The sequence below is a fragment of the Typopeltis vanoorti genome, chromosome 2 (genome assembly GCF_054136105.1).
Source record: "Typopeltis vanoorti isolate ZY-2024b chromosome 2, IOZ_Tvanoo_1.0, whole genome shotgun sequence".
In the NCBI taxonomy this organism is placed as follows: Eukaryota; Metazoa; Arthropoda; class Arachnida; order Uropygi; family Thelyphonidae; genus Typopeltis; species Typopeltis vanoorti.
In genome coordinates, this window is record NC_143550.1 from 146,892,376 (window position 1) to 146,912,699 (window position 20,324).

The 20,324-nt window shown below is 35.4% G+C and overlaps 1 protein-coding gene across 1 annotated transcript in view; it reads left to right on the forward strand.

Annotated features, from left to right (window-relative positions):
- ncm (pre-mRNA-splicing factor nucampholin) overlaps positions 1–20,324 on the forward strand; it is a 306,231-nt gene that overhangs the window by 139,914 nt on the left and 145,993 nt on the right. Inside the window, exon 9 of the mRNA XM_090408753.1 lies at positions 12,709–12,811. Coding sequence (XP_090264879.1) covers positions 12,709–12,811 — 103 coding nt within the window. The remainder of the gene's footprint in view (positions 1–12,708; positions 12,812–20,324) is intronic.

Consider the following 20,324-nt stretch of genomic DNA (forward strand, 5'->3'; position numbering starts at 1 on the left):
TAGTGCGTGATTGGAATGGATTGCCGTTAGATGTTGTGTGTGCAAGTAGTGTGAATGAATTTAAGAACAGGTATGACAGCTGGTGCAAATATATGGCCACTCTCAATGAGTTTCTCTCTCTCTGCACATCTTACTTAATAATAATAATTGGTTGTCTTTGTATGTTTGGAATTTTCATTTCTCTTGCTGTTTCTTGAAGCCTTTGTAAAATGTCCAAGTAATTCTCTTCTTGCTTGCTACATGAGGACATATTTAATAGAGAACACTATCTCTACTACTTGTTCATGCAATATCCAAAACTGGTAAAAGCTAAATATGTGGTAAAACCACATATTTGAGGAAAACAGGTATCAGGTCATCCCAAAAGTAATCATTTTTTACACTGTACTTGTTCAAATGTGTCTCAACTTGTCTAAATCTGAATTTTTAAAGCTTTATAAGTATTGCTAAGCTGAGGCTTCCTCATTCTAAGGAATTCCACCTTGCAAGAACATCATACATAAGTTATTGTTTAAATAACCATTTATTACCATGGAAGTCACTTTATGAATTCAAAAAGACAACAATGCTGCTAACACTGCAAAAAATGTGCAAGAAGTGTATGCCGATAATGTTTTGAATGTGCGAAAGTGCCAGCGATGGTTCCAAAAATTTCACCAAGCGGATTTCAGCTTAAAAGATTTTTTTCACTCTGGGTGCCCTGTCTCTCGATAATGATATGCTGGAAGTTGCTATTGCAAGAAATGCCAATGCAACTGTTGAAGATTTAGCAAAAGATCTTAATTCATTGTCATCGATCATCCGTCGCCATTTGCAAGAACTTGGAATGGTGTCTAATACCACTATTCGTGATATTACGCTGAGTTCCTCATGAACACTTGGAATAGTGTTCGTGAGAACTGACGAATAACAATTGAAGAGAGTGCATCTGCACTGTTCTTCATTCTCGAGAGGTTCAATTTTTGAGTCATAAGTCGCCAGTGATGAAAAGTGGATACTTTACAAGAATGTTAAGTGCCAAAGGCAGTGGATTCATTTGTGTGTGTGTGGGGGTGGTGGTGGTGGGGGGGGGGGGAATAGGCTAAACCTCAGCTAAAACAAGACCTTCATCCTCAGAATGTTTTGTTAAGTGTTTGGTGGGATATGGCTTGTATTATACACTTTGAACTCTCTTGCCACAAAACCAAACAATCACAACTGAAGTATACTGCGAACAACTCTATCGATTGAATGAAAAAACTGAAAGGAAAGAAGCATTCCCTGGTTAATCGCAAGAAATGTTTGATAACGCACACCCTCATAGTGCACGAATCACCTGTATCAAGATTGAGGAACTCTGCTGGGAAAAGCTTTCACATCTTCCGTATTCTCCTGATTTTGCACCTTTAGATTACCACTTATTTCGAAGTTTGCAACATTTCATTAACGAAAAACAATATGATACATCAGAGGCACTGAAAGTGAGCCTGTGCAACTTTTTTGACTCCAAACCTAAATTTCTATAGAAATGGCATTATGAAGCTCTCACAACGTTGTCAAATGGAGACTATATACTTGATTAAAGTAGCAAATGATTTATCTTTTATATCCTTTCAAAACTTAATGCTAAAAACAACATTGTTTTTGGGATGGCCAGATAACATATTTTCATGAGTAGCAAATACTATGATTATATTTTAAGTGTCTCTGTCATGGTCATCATTTATGTTGACTATGATAGAGATTAGCGATGTCGCAGGGACTCTTTGGAGCTGGTGATCGTGTGTGTGTGAGGAGGGGATTGAGATAGGTCACATGACACCATGGGGGCATCACCAGCTTTTCTCATGTTGGTTTGAAATTATGAACTGTGATGTCGTTTTGTAAGCTTAAAGCATCAACTGGTGGCAATGTCCTCTGAAGGTGGTCATTTGGTGGTTCAAGTGGGATATTATGGGTAATTTTAGGATGCAGTGTTCATTTAAAGGTGGAATTCTAGGAAGTGCAGTGAGACATCATAGGTAATGAGGACCCCATGAGAGGGGAGGGAGGAAAAAGAGACTAAATCTTTGGATAGGGACAAAGTTCCTTTCTTTTTAATCCACCAGCTCAATTTGTTGGTCATCGAGTCTTAAAAGCACATCAGCTGATGATAGATATATTGGAAGTGGTATGTGGAGCTTGTGATGAGTTTCATTCAGATACAACACTATTTTTTTTTATTAGGCTACTTATTTATTTAATAAATCTTAATAAAAGAATTGGAAAGAAATGGGTTTAATCAAATGCACCCCCCCATTTACAGAAATGTAATAGTTCCTTTAATACTCTATCACAAAGTTTAACGTTGTAATTTAATTCACTTGTCTTTGTCTCTATAAGGAATTAAAGTTATGCAATTCATTTTGTAAAATGTTGTTGTTAAAATGAATTTCAACTTTGGTTTATGTTTTAATGTATTGCTGATTCTGTCAAAGTGTAAAATGGTGGCAAGAGACAAACATATGGATTTGGCAGTATACAATGTAGGCAGCTCAAATACAGCACTGCACTTTCAACCAATAACAGTGAGTTTGAAGATGGCACGTGCATGCACAGGGACAGGAGAACTAAGAGTAGTAGAGAGAAGAACTCGTGGTGATGTGACATGGTGGTTACGTGGTAGCCATTTTTGATAGAAAGGATTATATGAACATATTTCAGAGACCAATGGATTTATCTGAAAGTATTCACTTCTTTCAGTCAACCATCAAAAGATAATCTAGAAAAAGTAACTCCATAACAGTAACTCAAAGTTGGAGAAAACAAGTTCCAACACCAGATGATAAGTCTACTGTTTATTTACACTAGTGGCCAAAATTGTGGAAACCTTTTGGAAAAAGTGTATTTTTGAGGTTTGATGGCTCATAACACCACTTTTTTTTAGTGTAATACCATAAAATTATATATCAATGGAAAGATAATTTAATCAAGAATGTAATGCAATAACTTTTATGAAAGACTTTTTATTAGAACAGCAGTTATAAAGAAGAAAAGTGAAACACACAAAAAAAAATGGGATATACAAAAATTCTCAGAATGTGAGTTAATACTTAGTTGGGTAACCTTTAGTGTTGATTACGGCCTTACAACGCCTTCCCATGGAGTGAACCAAGTTCTGCAGCTGTTATAATGTGAAACCAAGATTGAATTATTGCTTCTATTAATTGGGTTTTTTGGCAGGTTGCTTCTGAACAAGTTTCTTTAGTCAGCTCCATAGATTTTCGATTGGGTTAAGGTCTAGGGTATTCCCAGGCCATTCCAGCAGTGAAATATAATTATCTTGAAACCTCTTTTTGTACACAGCAGCAACATGACATGGAGCTGAAGCCTGTTGAAATATAAGTGTTTTATTATCTTGGAAAAGATCACGTGCAGAAGGTTTCAGTTTGGACTCAAATGTTTCATTTATGTATTTTTGGGCATTTATATTCCCATTAATCACGCAAATTCTGCCCACACCTTTTGATGTCATACAACCCGAGATCATAACACTAAGTGGGTGTTTCACAGTAGGTGTAATGCAATCAGGATACAAATCTTCACCGATTCTTATCCGTACGTATTTATGCCATCACTACCAAACAGGGAGATTTTGGTCTCATCACTCCAAATAACACAGTCCTTTTTCCACTGTCCAGTTAGCATGGGTTTTAGCCCAGTTTAATCTTTTCAGCCTTTGTTTAAGAGATAAAAATGGCTTTTTTCGTGGAATTCTAGCATTTAGACCAAATTCCGGCAGTCTGTGCCGAACAGTCCTTGCAATCAACTTCACATTGTAGCGCTATTTCATCTTGTATACACCCAGATGATTTTCTTCTGTCACCTAGGCACAGTCTCAATTCTTCTATCATCTCTTGTTGTTGTGCAGATTTTCCTGCCTTTACTAGTCTGGTTTTGTAGTGACTGAGTCTCCTTATACCGCTTCAAAAATTTAGAAATGCCACCTTTGGTTAAGTTTATACCAATTTTTCTTCTAATTTCTTCATAACTGTAGCCTTGTTCACTTAACAGTACTATTTTACATCGCTTTCTGGGTGACCAGTCAACTCTTTGCACCACTTCTTTAATTTTATTATGTTTTACAAGCTCACTAAATGAAAGAACACAAAAAAAACCATCCAACTTAATAGCAATCATATAACACATTGCCAAATGTCCTCCTCTCAGCTCCAATACATGACATCAATAGCTTAATCCTACTGTAACCTTATTGGCTCACTCCCAAAACAAGATGACACCTGATTAGCTCTCTAAACACTCATGCTCAATGGCTAATTCAAATGAAGGAAAGCTACTTTATATCACCCTATCATATCAACCCTTAGCAAGTTGTGCTTCTTTTTTCTGGTTATTTGAAGCTATTATATCCACACTTAAGAATATAGATAATTGAATAAAGTTTGTTGCATTACATTCTTGATTAAATTATCTTTCCATTGATATATAATTTTATGGTATTACACCATTAAATTATATATGTGTTATGAGCCATCAAACCTCAAAAATAAACTTTTTCCAAAAGGTTTCCACAATTTTGGCCACATCATCATTATCATATTCCTGATTTGTACCCTCAAGGGGTGTACAGGATATGATAGTACTACATGAAAAATTTACATCATTAATAACATCCTATCTACAGTTTTCCTCCAAATCAGTCTGTTACATGTCAAGACCCCAATATTATCAGATCTTATATTTCTATTGTCTAAGGCACTTTGTACTGTATCAATCCACCTATTTCTTGGTCTTCCTCTGGGTCGTTTTGCTGCCAACCTGGCAGAGAACACTTGTTTTGCTAATCTTTCCTCGCTCAATCTGTTTAAGTGACCATACCACCTGAAATTAGCTCTGCTAACGCATTCCTTGATACTGACAATGTCAAGTTCTTTCCTAATATCCTCGTTTTTAATATGATATTGCCATTGATGCCACCTGTTAATCCCTCTAATCTTTCTCAGGACTCTTATATCTGCAGTCTCTAGTCTTTGGTCAAGTGTTTTACTTCTGACCCAGCTCTCAGATCTATAAGTTAAAGCTAGTTTGAACACTGTCTTGTATACAGCTAATTTAGTGTTCTGACTAATTTCTCTCTTATTCCATATGAATTTATTCAGTTGACTTCCTACCATGCCAGCTTTGTTGATTCTGTTGTCTATTTCTATTTAATTTATCATCTTCAGTAAAAATCGTGCCTAAGTAGCTGAAATGTTTTACTTGTTCCACAGGTTCTCCGCACCTAGGAGGTTCTCAGCGGTAGCCTCTTCTACTTTCTCCGCCCAGGGACAAAGGAGAGTTATTTTCACACCTGGCAGACAGCTCAGTCAACTTTCTCATCATTGTGCCCATTCTTTCTAACATAGGCTGTTGCAATCTTTCTACCTCTCTCTGAACTATGTTTGTTATCCCCCTCTTCTTGGGAGGAAAGAGATTCCAACGTCAATTGATTAATCACCGAGTCAAGACGTTCTATAAGTGGCTGTTGAAACTTCTCTACCTCCTGTTTGATCAAGGAGCGAATTTCGCTAAATTCACAGGCAGCAACACTACAGATTGACTCAGTCTTATTTCTTCCATTACCTCCCTGCACCTTCTGTTTCTCCTTCCTGTCCATTCCCTCCCTTGCTGGGTTGGAATTTCTACTCACATCTGTACTTTCCTTGATCATATTAACTGGGCTTGCTACAGCTGCTGGACAGATATCCCCAAGCAGCTGTTCCTTTTCTTTTATAACCTCGAAACAATCCTTCATAGTAGTTATCCCCTTCCCGAATGCTGTTTCCCTCAGTTCTGGTCTTAGGCCAACTCTAAAATGCTGGAATATGGCCCATTCCAAGTGATCTTTCTCCTCGTCGGGCACATGTATAGTATTAGCAAATGAGAGCAGCCTGTTGTGAAAGTCAGAGGCACATTCTCCTTCGCATTATCTTTTGGAGCTTCCAGAGGCTGGGTCCCACACTTTTCACCCTTGAAAACTGGGAAATGATGATTTCCCTAAACCTCTGGTAATCCAAAGTCTCTCTTAGGAGTGGCGAGGACTAAGAGAAACTCTTTGCTCTTCCAACTAGCTTACTGCAAAGCAGAATAAGCAGCTGGAAGTCACTCCATCACCCAATCTTCCTAAGCTCTTCTATGTAGTCAAAAAGGCCCTGACATCATTAGAGTCCTCTCCAGAGAACTGAGAAAAAATCATCTGGGGGGGTTTATGCTTTTAAAAAATTCTGGGTCCCTCAGATCCGAACTAGATGGAAGAGACATTCTTGTACGCTTGGCTATGCTTATATAAAGATTAAATTTCAAAATTCCCTCCCTTTTTCTTTTGTCAAAATTTTCAAAATGTCCTGATTGCTGAGTATGAGACCGAAGACCAACTCACGGTATTTGATCCAGTTCTTTTATTTCTTTAAAAACAAATCCTACTGCCTGCGCCATTGTTACATTGTTGTTTTCTTAAATATTTTACCTCTATTTTTCTCCTTGTGCCTACTGAGATCTGGCTTCTAAACTGACTTTCTGGGGCCGTTTTTCTCTTCAAGCTCTGACGAAATTTATTTGTTTATGCTGCGCCAGTCAGAACTCTAGGATAGAAATTCTTATCCGAATAAACGTTCCCAGAATTCAACTAATACCTTATATAGATTAAGTAGTTAGGTAGATTGAGTTCTCAGTATACAGTCATGGCCTTGACAATTCTAAATTCCCCTTTTTTCCCCTAAACATAGGTTCGATATTTTCGTGAGTGGTAAAATTCAATCTCTTAACTCAGACAAACTCTGGTATACATGGGAAAACATATTTATTATTTATGTAAGAATATTACAATTTAAACAACACATATAATCAAACAAATCAAGGTTATTACTAAAATACAAGTAAAGCAGGGTAATAATCAAACAGACAGGCTATTCGAACACACAGATGAACATATGAGAATCATATGTTCATCTATATCACAAACATGGATGTCGGTATTAAACTAGATTACTGCTACTAACGACCCATACACATTAAACTTGGTCTAGACAACTTATGAACGTAGACTACCAGTCTAATTCGATTAACATAACACAGGAAACTGTCTCAAAAATCTCTCCTCTTTTCTAAACTCTGTCCATTTTACACCTTCGTCACCAATAGATAACAAAAAAAGGAAAGATTTGTACATTACCACCTTGTTAGATGATTTCTCGATTCTTCCGTCTGTTCTTTGTTATAGATTGTCCCTCTTTACGATGGATTGCTGCCACGTCACGTGCTTGTCCCGAATCAGCCACTTGTTTCTTCTGGGCTTACAAACTTTTCACGTCACCGCTTCTAACACGATTTACCTTCGAAGGAATCCTTTGCTGCTTTCTCATCAGTTAGATCCACACCGATGGTCTAAAACTCGAACACTGCCGTCATCTTGTGCTATATTTTCTTCGATTCGCGTCGCTCAGCAACGGGGAAACATGCTGCCGCTTTGCTGTTATTACACGTCTTGTCGGGTATCAGGCATGCTAATCCACTCGGGAACTTCGAGCAGGAGATCCATGGGGAGGGCACACATGACTGGGGAACACCACAGGAACCAGGAGAAAAGCAAAAAGTGTCCCTCTCAATGCTGTGAATCCGTTTTAAACCCCAACATAGCACCCTCTTTCCGCACTCAAAACTTGTCTACGACGGTCTTCCATTTGCTGTCACTGAGTGACGTCACCTCCTTGCTGTATGTGCATTGCTCTTTTCGGGGAACACGAATTTCTTGCACCTTCCACGAATGCCTACACATCGCTCATTACGTCATCTTTGGTGGTCAAACTGGAATCTTTGAACCTTCGTTCACACGATGATACACGACTTTATACATGGTATATTTTAGACAAATTAAGATTCCATCTATTTTAGACAATAACCTTAAACATAGTACAATTTAATATTTATTTCCTCCTTCGATTTCATTAAAATTCAACCTCTTCTTTTATATTTTAATTCCTTTTTAAGCAAGTTTAATATCTGCATCTTCACATATTATGTCTGCTTTGCCAAGTGTACAAGTGTGCTTTTACTTGATATTGTTCTCTTGTTAAATCTTGAATGGAGCAGTTCTATTCTTGATAGAGCCATCATTCAAGATCTAATAGTATCACTTCTGGATCTGGCTCCTATTAATGAGATCTCAATAAATGTCAAAACCTGGTCTGGGTAGTGGCCCCTTCCATAATGCATAGCATTATACCTGTCTGTATGGATATATGTTTTGCATTATGGGATACTAAGGCAATTGATGTAAAGTCATTAGCCTCTCTATACAAGTAGCTCAGTTGCAAAGTTACTTCATATGGAAACTGTTTGCTTACACTTGGATAAAGGATGAAACCAATACTACAGAGCCCGCACACTCCACACTCTTCTTACAGAAAAAAAACTCACTAACTGTTTATATCTTTCCTTCTCACCGATGCTCCCCTCCGCAAAAACAAATGACGTCAGCCGCGCCTCCTCACCGCCAGTGCACAGTTTGAAGAGAATTCACAAGCAGTCGTTACAGAAGTCCTTACAGGGACCCAGTTGGAATTGTGGACTTTCAGTTCATCTAAGACGAGGAATTTGCTGTTTAGGTAGCTGGATTGTAGATGGTTGAGTTTAATGAAGGTGAAGAGGTCTTTGTGGTTTTCAGAGTTTGGAGACCAGTAAATGCAACAGATGAATGTTACTAAGTGGGGGCAAGGAAACTTTCAGCCAGAGGAGATCAAAAACAGGAGATTCTAAATTTCGCATTCTCTAGCAGGCAGTATGAGTACGTATAAAGGCACAGGTGCTATCTTTATGATGAAATTAATCACGAAGAATATAATTTGGGCATTGAAAGTAAAGTGTGGTTGATGTAGCTGTAATTTGGGTTTCTGTTAAGAAAATGAGGTTGCTGCTAATGTGTGTGAAGTGGATATGAAAATTTTTATTTTTTATTTTGGTAGGGATCTTGGTTTGGAATATTGTGTTTGGTTTAAAGGTTCAGATGAACTGTTGAGAAGATTTATTGTTTGCAGCATTGCCATCTTTGTTTGTCTTTCATTTTTGGTTTGCTATTAGATGAAAAGAAAGAGTGAGACATGCAGTGGGGAAGATACTCTTGAACACAACACCCATACTGTGGACCAGTCTTCTTTGCCATTCCCTGACCTCGACAGCCTCTCCCACATGCCACTATTCGGACTCCCTCACCTGGCAAAGTATGTGATGACATGACTATGTGCTATTTGAGCAGGAAGCCTCCTGGCTCATTACTGACTGGTTTGTGCCCAGTCAGTAATGAGTCAGCCTTCATTACCATCATTTTAACTGCTGTGCCCTTGAGATGGAGGAGGGTCTGATTCTCTAAGTATGTTAGTCATGCCCTTGAAGAGTATCACTCACACTACATGGAGAAATGGGGGGGGGGGGGGTAAGGGCCAGAACTCCTGCTCTGCAGGCCAAACAGTGCATTTGCCACTTCAAGTCCCCAATATGCAGGGTGGTGGTTTTACTGGGTGACGAAGGTTATCTACCACCTAGTGATCTAGTTGGCATTTCTTCTGACTAGGAAGATATCATTTTGCAGTAGGAATACTCAATAAAAATGCCAAAGCTACTTTTGTGAAAACAGGCCACACCAAAGGAAGGTGGAGTTGACTTGTCAGAGAGGCTGTATGTTGTGCATCCCTGTCCATTAGCGGCACATAGCAATATATAGACTGTAATTTAGTTGTAAGTGCTGTTAGAATTAAAGGATATATTGTGTGTTGTTAAATCAGATGGAAAACTATGCCACATGCAATGTCCAATGTTACTCATCATTTATATGGTTCACATATGAAGGAAAGAGGTCTTAGATAATATTTAAGGCCTCTTCCTATCATATCATATATTATATTACACACACACACACACGCACATATATAATATGATATCAAAATCAGTGATATTAAATTAATCTCTTTATCTCTTATTAGTCTGCATGGTTAGCCTAGAGGCTATGCACTTTGCAACCATATGCCTGGGGAAGGAGTGTCCTAGGTTCGATTCCCGTGGATGAAGTGAGGAGCTCAAGGATTTTCCTCAGCCATAGCCAATCTTGGACATGGACAGCAGAGTTTCTCTCCAGTTTATCTGGGGTTTTTCATTCCGCAAGCAGGCAAACCGGCCCTGTGAACACACACACATGGATTACAGTCATGAATATCACCCTTAGGGGATGCAGCAGAGGAGTGACGAATTGTCTGCATTAATAAGCCAGTAACTTCTCATTAGGAGGCGATTCAACCCATCCTAGGATGGACGAGAAGGATAGGATCCCTTATTAACCTAATATAAATCTTTGAAGTCATTTGCAAGAGCCAGTTTTCTGGAACCAGTTTTGTCAAATCTGATTTTCAGTGTGATAATATAAAAAGACAAAAACTGTAAACAGGCAGGAATATGGAAATCTTTGATTCTTCTTAATAGAAATTCTATGTAACTATTTAACATATTGCCTATTAAGATATAAATTTTTAGTTAAGATGGTAAATTAAATATGGCAATTGATAATGTATTAAGCAGTATCAATACAATGGGGAACTAGTTGAATAAATTTATATTAAATTAGAGAAATTAGCCAAAACACTAAACTAGCAATGTACTGAACATTGTGCAAACCAGTTTTAACTTGTGAATCTGAAAGTTGGGTTAGAAATAAAACAGTATAGAAAACCAAAGATGTGAGAGTTGTGATACAAATTAGAGGGATGAACAGATGGCATTAATAAATCATATTAAAAATTGAGATATTATGATATTATAAAGGAACTTGACTTCATTAGCATTCAAAAATGTTTGAAAGAGTTCTTAAAATAATGTAATTACTTAAGCACAGTGAGAAAGATGAAAAGCTAGCCTAGAAAGTGTGCCTGAAAAAAAAGGCCCATGATGACCATGATTTATGTGGCTAGTCACTTCATTCATTTGTCAGCAGCTCTTCCGTCTTATCCGTAACACATATCTTACATATGCTAGTATTTTGTTGTGAATCAACTACTTATAATACATAGAAATATTCATTTTTATTCAGAAATAAATCAGTTGTCAATATTGTGATCAATACATGACATAGTTTTGATCAATACCATGTCTTTTTTTTCCAATGACTGGAATAGAAAGTTCCTATACCATGAAAAACATTCCAACTTCAACCGACATACTGCAGAAGCAAGGCAACAGTTGGTTTTATTATATCACTAAATACAGTACAGAGACTGTATGGCAACAGTTACCTAATTAGAGAACTGGAATGACACTTTGTAATGAAACACACTTCTTTCTTGCAGTCACTATGCTGCTTGCATGCATGCAATACAGATATATTGTAGCACTAAACACATTTGTCCTAACATCCTCTTTCAAATTTTCATTTCCAGAAAATACCCATAACAGCCATTTATAATGCAGTCATTGGGTACAGAATGCACACATATGTTAAACAAATAAAGATGCATATGAAAATATATATAACTTGAAATCAGTTCGAATTATGTTTGAGATTTTTGATATCATTAAGACACTTGATAAATGCTAATTTTATAATTAAAATTCTACTGAAAAAGTAGCAACTAATATGACATATGCATTTGTGAAAATATGATCGTCTGATGTGGAAGTTTCATACATGTGGTAAAACTAGTTTCCACTGCCACTGCCCAGCATGAACAAATTCAGTGCATAACGAAAGGACTAATTAGTTGCCTTTTCTGGCAGAGTTAAACTGATTTTAGTTGGAAACAAACCTCAGCACTTTGAATAAGTGTTTCAAGATATTGAGATGATGATGACATAATGATAATACTTATTTTATCTTGAAAACACAAAGACATACTTTGTACTCATGAAAAATCAAGATCCAGACATCCTTTAAAGGAAGGATATCCATTATATTGTCCTTTAGGAAATTAGTTACCTATGAAAGGGTTGGTAACACATCTTTTAATTCTGAATTGGATCCTTTTGATTGACTTCTGGTCAATTTTTGATAATAATAACTTATATAGATTCCACTTGCTTCTGTGCCCTAAAAACAAAAAAAGTAGTAGTCTGCAAAATGATTTAGTTGAAAGTAGTTTGACTTTATCATATTAAGAACTACTTTCAACTTTGGTACCCATGCTTTCAAATATATCATTAAGATGAGTACATTAAAAAAATTAGATGATGTAAAAGCAGATGTGTACCGTCACCTCTTACTTTAGCATATTTGCTATAGTATATAATCAGTATGTAATCTATATATCTGAGTGGATGGTGTCTCCACTCTTTAGGCAATGGCTTTCAATCCTGCTGTGATATGATATTTGTGCGGTCTTTAGATAATAGGCAATTTTCTGTGTTCAACATAAGACCATCACTGCTGACTGGAGGTCTGAAGTGGCTCAAAAGTACATCTCTTTGGTCTTTAGGAAAAGGGGAAAATGGTTTTTTTAAACCTTAGCCCACCCACAGTACTGAATGTGCAATAGGTTTATAATGTTTTATAACTGTGATTCATATTAAAAAATAAACTTAATAAAAAGTTAGTCAAAACACCATACCATCAGTGCTATGGTGTGTTGACAGGAATTGAAGGATGTTCAAGTAATACCAGCAAACATTGTTATAATGAACTTTTTTTTATTTTATTTTATTTTTTCCTAAATCCAGGATCATCCTGCAGTTATTCCTGAATTAGACCTCATAGAAGAGAATGACCAGTTTACACATTTAATTACTTTAGAAGATGCTGTTAATACTGATGATATCCTAAGTGAGTATTACTCAGTGATCAAGCAAATTTTATGCAAATATTTTCATTGTACATTTTGTAGTTATTAATTTTTTTATGATAATTGCTATAAAATAGTGAAAACTTCTTGTATGCCATTACTATGGGCAGGCTAAGGATTTGATAAAAAGGAGAAAATTGTTGACATTTGCTTTAAACAAATGCACATTCTAGTTATGGAAGCTGGTTCCATAGGAGAGAAGTAACAGCATTTGTTAAGGAATGAATAAAGAGGAGGAATGGTTGGTAGTATGATTTTTTGAGGAGAAGAAAAAGAAAATTAAAATTTTGGTTGGATTTCTAAATATAGTTTTATTTGCAGACTATGAAAGTGACCTCCAAAGGCAATTGCTTAAATTCCAACAGATATTTAGATAACAGTTTTAAATGAAAACAGAGAAAAATCAAAAACCATGCTATTTGCAAAATATTTAATAAGATGTAAATTGAAACTAAATGGAAAAATATTGGAGCAAGTAATGAAATTTGAATACCTGGGAATAACTGTTAATAAAATATCAGAATCTTTAAATTTAAATTCAGCTACATTGAAAAAGAAAGATAAAAAGAAACCATAGGTAAGAATCTATAAATCAGTGGTCTGCTCAGTATTAACTTATGAATACAAAACAAGAATAGAAACATCAAAAATACATGTTAATTGAAAACATTCAGAAAAATATTTAAAAAAATATTGAGAGAATAAAAATGAAAAGGTTTATGAAAATTGTCGTTTACAAGCCATAAATGAATGAATAAAAAATAGATCACAATGGAATATGAAGGAAAGTGGAATTAAACATGATATCAAAATTGGAGATGTTAATGTCAGCTCTTTGCTTTATGCGGATGATGTTATACTTCTAAATAAATCCGCTACAAGTCTGCAAGATTCTCTGACTAAATTGAATAGCTGTTGTAATAGATATGGTATGAAGGTCAGCAATAAAAAGACAAAGACAATGAAAATAGGCAGAATCATTGAAAATGTCAACTGTGTTGTGAATGGAGAACCTGTGGAACAAGTAAAACATTTCGGCTATTTAGGCACGATTTTTACTGAAGATGGTAAATTAAATATAGAAATAGACAACAGAATCAGCAAAGCTGGTATGGTGGGAAGTCAATTGAATAAATTCATATGAAATAAGAGAGAAATTAGTCGGAACACTAAATTAGCTGTATACAAGACAGTGTTCAAACCAGTTTTTACTTATGGATCTGAGAGCTGGGTCAGAAGTAAAACACTTGACCAAAGACTAGAGACCACAGATATGAGAGTCCTGAGAAAGATTATAGGCATGAATAGATGGCATCAATGGCAATATCATATTAAAAACGAGGATATTAGGAAAGAACTTGACATTGTCAGCATCCAGGAATGCGTTAGCAGAGCTAATCTCAGGTGGTATGTTCACTTAAACAGAATGGGCAAGGAAAGATTAGCAAAACAAGTGTTCTCTGCCAGGTTGGCAGCAAAACGACCCAGAGGAAGACCAAGATATAGGTGGATTGATACGGTACAAAGTGCCTTGGACAATAGAAATATAAGATCTGATAATGTTGGAGTCCTGACAAGTAACAGACTAATTTGGAGGAAAATTGTAGATAGGAAATTAATAATGATGTAATTTTTTTCATGTAGTACTATCATATCCTGTACACCCCTTGAGGGTACATGGCAAGAATTTAATGATGATGATGATCAAATGGATTAAAAAAAATAATAGTCAAAAAATTGGATACCAAATATAAAAAATACCAATTGGCAGACTAAGAAAATGTCTACATTGAATTATTACAAATGCAACAAACTTCAGTTTTAAAGTGAAAAGAAGAAAATATTTTGAGTTTTACCAGGAGCAAATAGTAACTAATTACTGTTTAACTTTTAACATCATGCAGAATATAGGTCCCAATTCAGCTGAACACGGACCTTAAATATTTATAGAAGAGACACATGTTCCTCACAGAGTGTTCTGCTCTCTATGTAAAATATGAACACACACACACACACACAACCGTGAACACACGCAGTTACAGCCATAGAACATACTGGGAGGCATAGGGCTAGTCACTTTATCCTCTGGGTGGGTACGACTTAGAAGTGCTTAAGATAGCTCTGTAACAGGCCAGTAGGCCTAACACGTAGAAGGGTATCTATATAATCTCTGTAAAGTAGAAGATTATCTCGTGACTGGGATGCAATCGGAAATGAGGATAATTAATCAGATTTCGTTTGGTTGAAAAAGTATAGGATTTTTATTGTTTTTTGGCTGCATTATCAGATTCTAGAATGGCATTTCATACTAGGCAGATCTGGGGTTGTGTAATGATAAATAGTTATCATCACACGTATTTACTCAAATATAACTTGCTCTTGCGTATGGCTTGCACTCCTGATTTTAATTTACCTAAAAAGTTTTGCATATGCCTTGCACACACAAAAAAAGTTTAAACTCGTTCACGTTGAGACGATAGTAACTCGCTTGCCTCCCCAACAACCACTATACTGCAGACACAAGAAAAACAAGTACAGTGGTATCTTGCAAATCCGAACCTCTTTAGTCCGAACCCTCCAGTAATCCGAACTGCGGTTTGAAAGAAAAAAAGTTTTATTTTTACATATTATTATTTTGTGCACTATTATTTTTATTTAATAATTATTATTTTAACTATTATTATTTATTTTATTATTATTACAGTACAGTATTTTTTTCATACTCTCGATTGTACGGTTGTACTGGAGGCCTATTTTGATTCATTGTGTTTACCCGTTTGCTTTTTTATACTGTACAGTACGTACTATTGTCAGCATGAATCACAAATATACACAAAAGAGGAAATTCAAAATGTGCATAATTTGGTTAAAAATATAAATCCAGATGTTAAAATATCACCAACAGCTGTTACGGAATAGATTATAGGTAGAACTGAAAGTGAATTCGAAATCAAATCAGACTGAAATTATAAATATGAAGCAACAGAATGAATTAGAAGACGGTGATAATGATGATGAAGAACTCAAAGAAATAAAAAGTAAAACATGAAGAGACAGCTGACAGTTTTAATATGTGTATAGAATGTGCTAAGCCGAATGATACTCCATTCCACAAAATTTTGTTGCTAATGCAGCTCTGAGAAGAAGCATTCAAAAAAAAGTTTAGCTTCCAAGAAGCAAAAGAAAATCAGTGACTTTTTACAAAGAAATAAAAAACTTCTTTTTGTATTATTTGTGAAACTTTTTTTTTGTTGTGTACAAGAAAGTGATATTTTTTACTCAGATTAAGTTAAGTACTGAACTATGCAATTTTATTAAATCAGAATCCTCAACAATACAGGTACATACAACTTAAATCTTTTACTAAAATAAACTTGTGTACTGTATCTTATTTTTTTGTTTTACATTACAGTACAGTAGCTTTTTTCTATCAGTTAGTTAATTTATACAGAAATCTGGTTATTGTTGTCTTTTAGGAGAAATTTGCTAATCCGAACTTTTCTCTAATCCGAAAGAGCACGGTTTTTATTAGTTCGGATTAGTGAGATACCCCTGTAATTTTATTGTATCACTGAATAAGGTATAGAGACATTTGCAGTCTGTGTAATATATTTGTGAACAAATAGTGCAATTAGAGACAACTGGGAATTAAAAATGGCACTAACTAAAGAATCACATCTCCTCCCACAGAAACAATGCTATATAGACTCAAGCAAAACCATTTGTTGTGCCACTAAACACAGTACTAACTAAAAACTATTGTCCAAACATTTGTCCAAATTTTCAATTACATGAAATAAGTTTTTGGTCAATTGCATTTGAAATTTTTGATGTTATTAATACAGACCACAAAGGCTAACTTCAAATAAAATCTACCACAAATTGAAATTAACATGCTGTATAATGTGTGTGCAATCCACCTGCCAGCCTGACAGAAGTGCCATGCAAACAAGCAGCAATAAAATTCGACCAAAGGGTTTTATTAAAAAAACTTTGTGTGAGTTGAGCACACCATGCAATGCAGAAGCGGTATACAAACGGTAATGAGAAGTCCCATCTGAACAATAATTGGACAAAGCACCACCCCAACATGAACATGTTAAAACAGAAATATGTAGTGAATGTTGCTCTGGCAGTTTCAGATATTATGGAATTCGGTTGAAGAGAATCAGCATTTCAACTTAACACTTGTCAGCTTGCATTTGTTATTGAGACGTGCGATCTTTTGTTAATACTGCACCAATCATATGCACATATTCATAGCTGCTCTATCTCTACTGGCCTACCATTGCTATCCGTTTTGCAGTCTGCTTTCACTTCTCATTAGTCATTCATTACGTATCTGTAGTCTTTTAAATTACTGGCACTTTTTGCTTGAAATATGGAGAAATGTTCAAGTTACAGTGCTGGTTTTAAACTCAAAGTTATTGATTTTGCAAAAAAACATGGCAATCAAGCAGCAGGCTGTGAGTTTACAGTGACTGAGTTTAATGTGTGATATTGGCGTAAACAGAAACTTGCATTAGAAAGACCAGTAAGTCAAGAAAAAGCATTCTGTGGACCTATAAGTGGAAAGTTTCCTGAATTGGAGGACGAGTTACTTGAATATGTGTTAGGTTTGCTTAAAGATGGTTGCTGTGTTTTGCACAAAATGTCATATTTCAAAGCATGTGAATTAGCTACAAAATGAGACATCAGTTGCACAGATCTGGAAGTGAGCTGAGGTTGGATCGCAAGATGCATGAAGAGGAAAATTCTTCCTTTTCGTCAAAGGACATCCCTTTGCCAAAGAATGCTGAAAGATTTCAAGGATAAACTAATGGATTTTCATCACCATGCGATTCAACTTAGGAAAAGCAATAACTGAGTTATGTTCGGCATTGGCTATTATCACAAATAGCCAATCACAGGGCATCTCTAATGCCTTGGATTGGAGAGAAGATGACGCTATTTGGGTAGATGACGTTGATGATGCATGCAAGAAAACTGCTCTCGAGGCCAGAAGTAGCAATAGCGAATAAGTGATTCTTGTTAAGTCATACCCATTTCCAGTTTTTTCCTGAAAACTTTAGATTCTGCATATATCTTGCACCACAATTTTTTTAACTTTAATTTTGGAAAAAAAAGTCCCAGTTATGTTCGAGTAAATATAGCAAGATAGGCCAGAAACGGAAGAGAAAGCTTCTCTTTTATATTTGAGCATTTAAAAATCAGTTATTATTAATATTTCAAGACCTAGATGTTATAAGATTGTATCGAAAGGATTATTTTTGCAGAATATGGCTGAATTGAAGTTTGAAGGGAATGTTAATGAGTATTTTTTTGCCAGGGATTTAACTTTGGAAAATAGGTATTTAATAAATTGGTGGTAAATATTCTTGATTTTTTTTTTTTTTTAACATTGAAGTATTACTGACATGACAAGAAAAAAATATAGAATCTCAACTAGAAAAACCTTGTAAAGTTCTTGTTTGATTAACAGCTTTCTCACAGTATTAATTAGATTTCTGTGAAGGCAAATTATTTGACTTATTTTCTCCAGCTGGCTTTTCATATTTCAGATTACCTTCTCTGCATCAGGTAGCTTCTGACTGCATTCCTCTCAAATTCTTTCTTTACCATTTAGCAGTTTCAAGGTAATTACTTTAGGCAGTTAGAATAACTTTTGTTTTTATGTTTTCACCTTTATCATTTCCTATTTGTTTTAATGTACTCTCTTCTCTAAGCTTCTCAATAGGATTTAGAATTTTTCTCACCTTCCTGATGTTCATATTTTTTCTTCCCAATGTCTTCCTCATGATTTTTTTTAGCTATTTTTACACATTGCTTTGCTTTTTTACACTTTTTTCTGTGTTCTCTCATAACACATGCTGATCTTGCTAGTGGTGCCTTTCAATATACTTTCTTCTTTTTACTGTCTTTCTCTGTAACCTCTGAGACTTCCATGATGTTCTGATTTTTCTATCTTTGTAGACAAACTCACTATGTTTTTCTGCCCAAGTCCATCAGTGTTGTTTTCTTGAGATTCTTTCTGCTACTGATTCTCCAAGGTTTTATTGTTTGATGTGTGTGCACAACAGGGAAGTGACAGTTCAACAGTGAGTTAGAGTCCCCCGTATTGATTTTCAGCATTCTTTAATTCCTTAAAATGCTTCATGAAAGTTTCTCTGAGTTATTTAGCTGGTCTTGTAAGCAAATCCTTTTCTCCCCTACGTCCATTGTGGTCAATTGTGTGTATGTGTGCTGTTACATAGCTGGTATCAGTTGCATTTGATTCATGATGCTTTTCATTGAAAACAGTTCGCACTAGTTAACTGCTTTATTATTGCATTCCTTCATAACTATCGAAAACTTCTCACAACATGAGCGACTTGAAACATCTTCACTTCACTTCTGATTATTCACTTCTGAAAATTTTGTTTTTTAAGGAATGGTATTTATAAACTTTGGAAAATGCTTTATTTTCTGAATCAAGTGAAAAATCAAGTAAAGAACTACATATTTTTTCCATCACCTGATATAACTTTCACATCACTTTTAAACCACACCAAGTTAACTACATTTATTCATTCTCCTAATTACAGTTTCATCCTTTGGAATTTATAAAGTATCACATATCTGCAAGTTCTGTTTAAGACAGAACCATTACCATCCACCTCAAAGAACATAAGAAATATACATTACCATCGTTTATGTCAGGTATGGTGCACCATGGTTTTGATACCTATTCCCACAGAGTCAGATAGAAGAATGTAACTGCTGTTAATATATCAAGCCTTTGTAAAAGTTATTGCAAATCTGAAAGGCTATTTTATTCAGCATTATCAATGAGACACATTCTTAATCTCAATAAAGTGACTGCATTAATTTTCTCAAACTTTGGGAGACTGTTTCTATTACCTCCTAAGAAACAATTGGCTAAAGGCTACATTTCGTCCCCCAAAAAAATACCTGCTTCATCCTTTTAATAAAGGATTAGCTCTTCATGTTTCTGACAGGTACTTTTGCTTTTGACAAGAGCATCCCTGAAGCATAAGTTCTCCAAGCACTCTGGTTTGAATCCTTGGAGCAAAATGTCAACCAATTTAATAAATTTGTAGTTTTCTGTTGAGAGTGACTTACCCTCACACAGCTAACATGTCATATCTAGTACACCTCTATATACCAGAAAATAAGGATGATATTGAAAAAAAAAAAAAATAATAAAATAAAAAAAAATAAGAGCAGGAAATGGAATTAGATAAGATTCAGTGAATTAACAAATAAAAAAAATAGTTTTATTTTCTTTTAATAAGTAAGAAAATTTAACATATATATATATATATATTAAGCACATCCGTAGCGCAGTTGAAAGAAAGAAGGTATGTTTGCGCTCTTCATTTGGAAAAGGCCTGAGTTCAATTCTCTTCTTATCATGATGAGAGGAATTTTTTTTTTTTCAGTTGAAGATGAGTTAGCCAATCTCATACGGAGGTAGCAGGGTTTTTCTCCCTA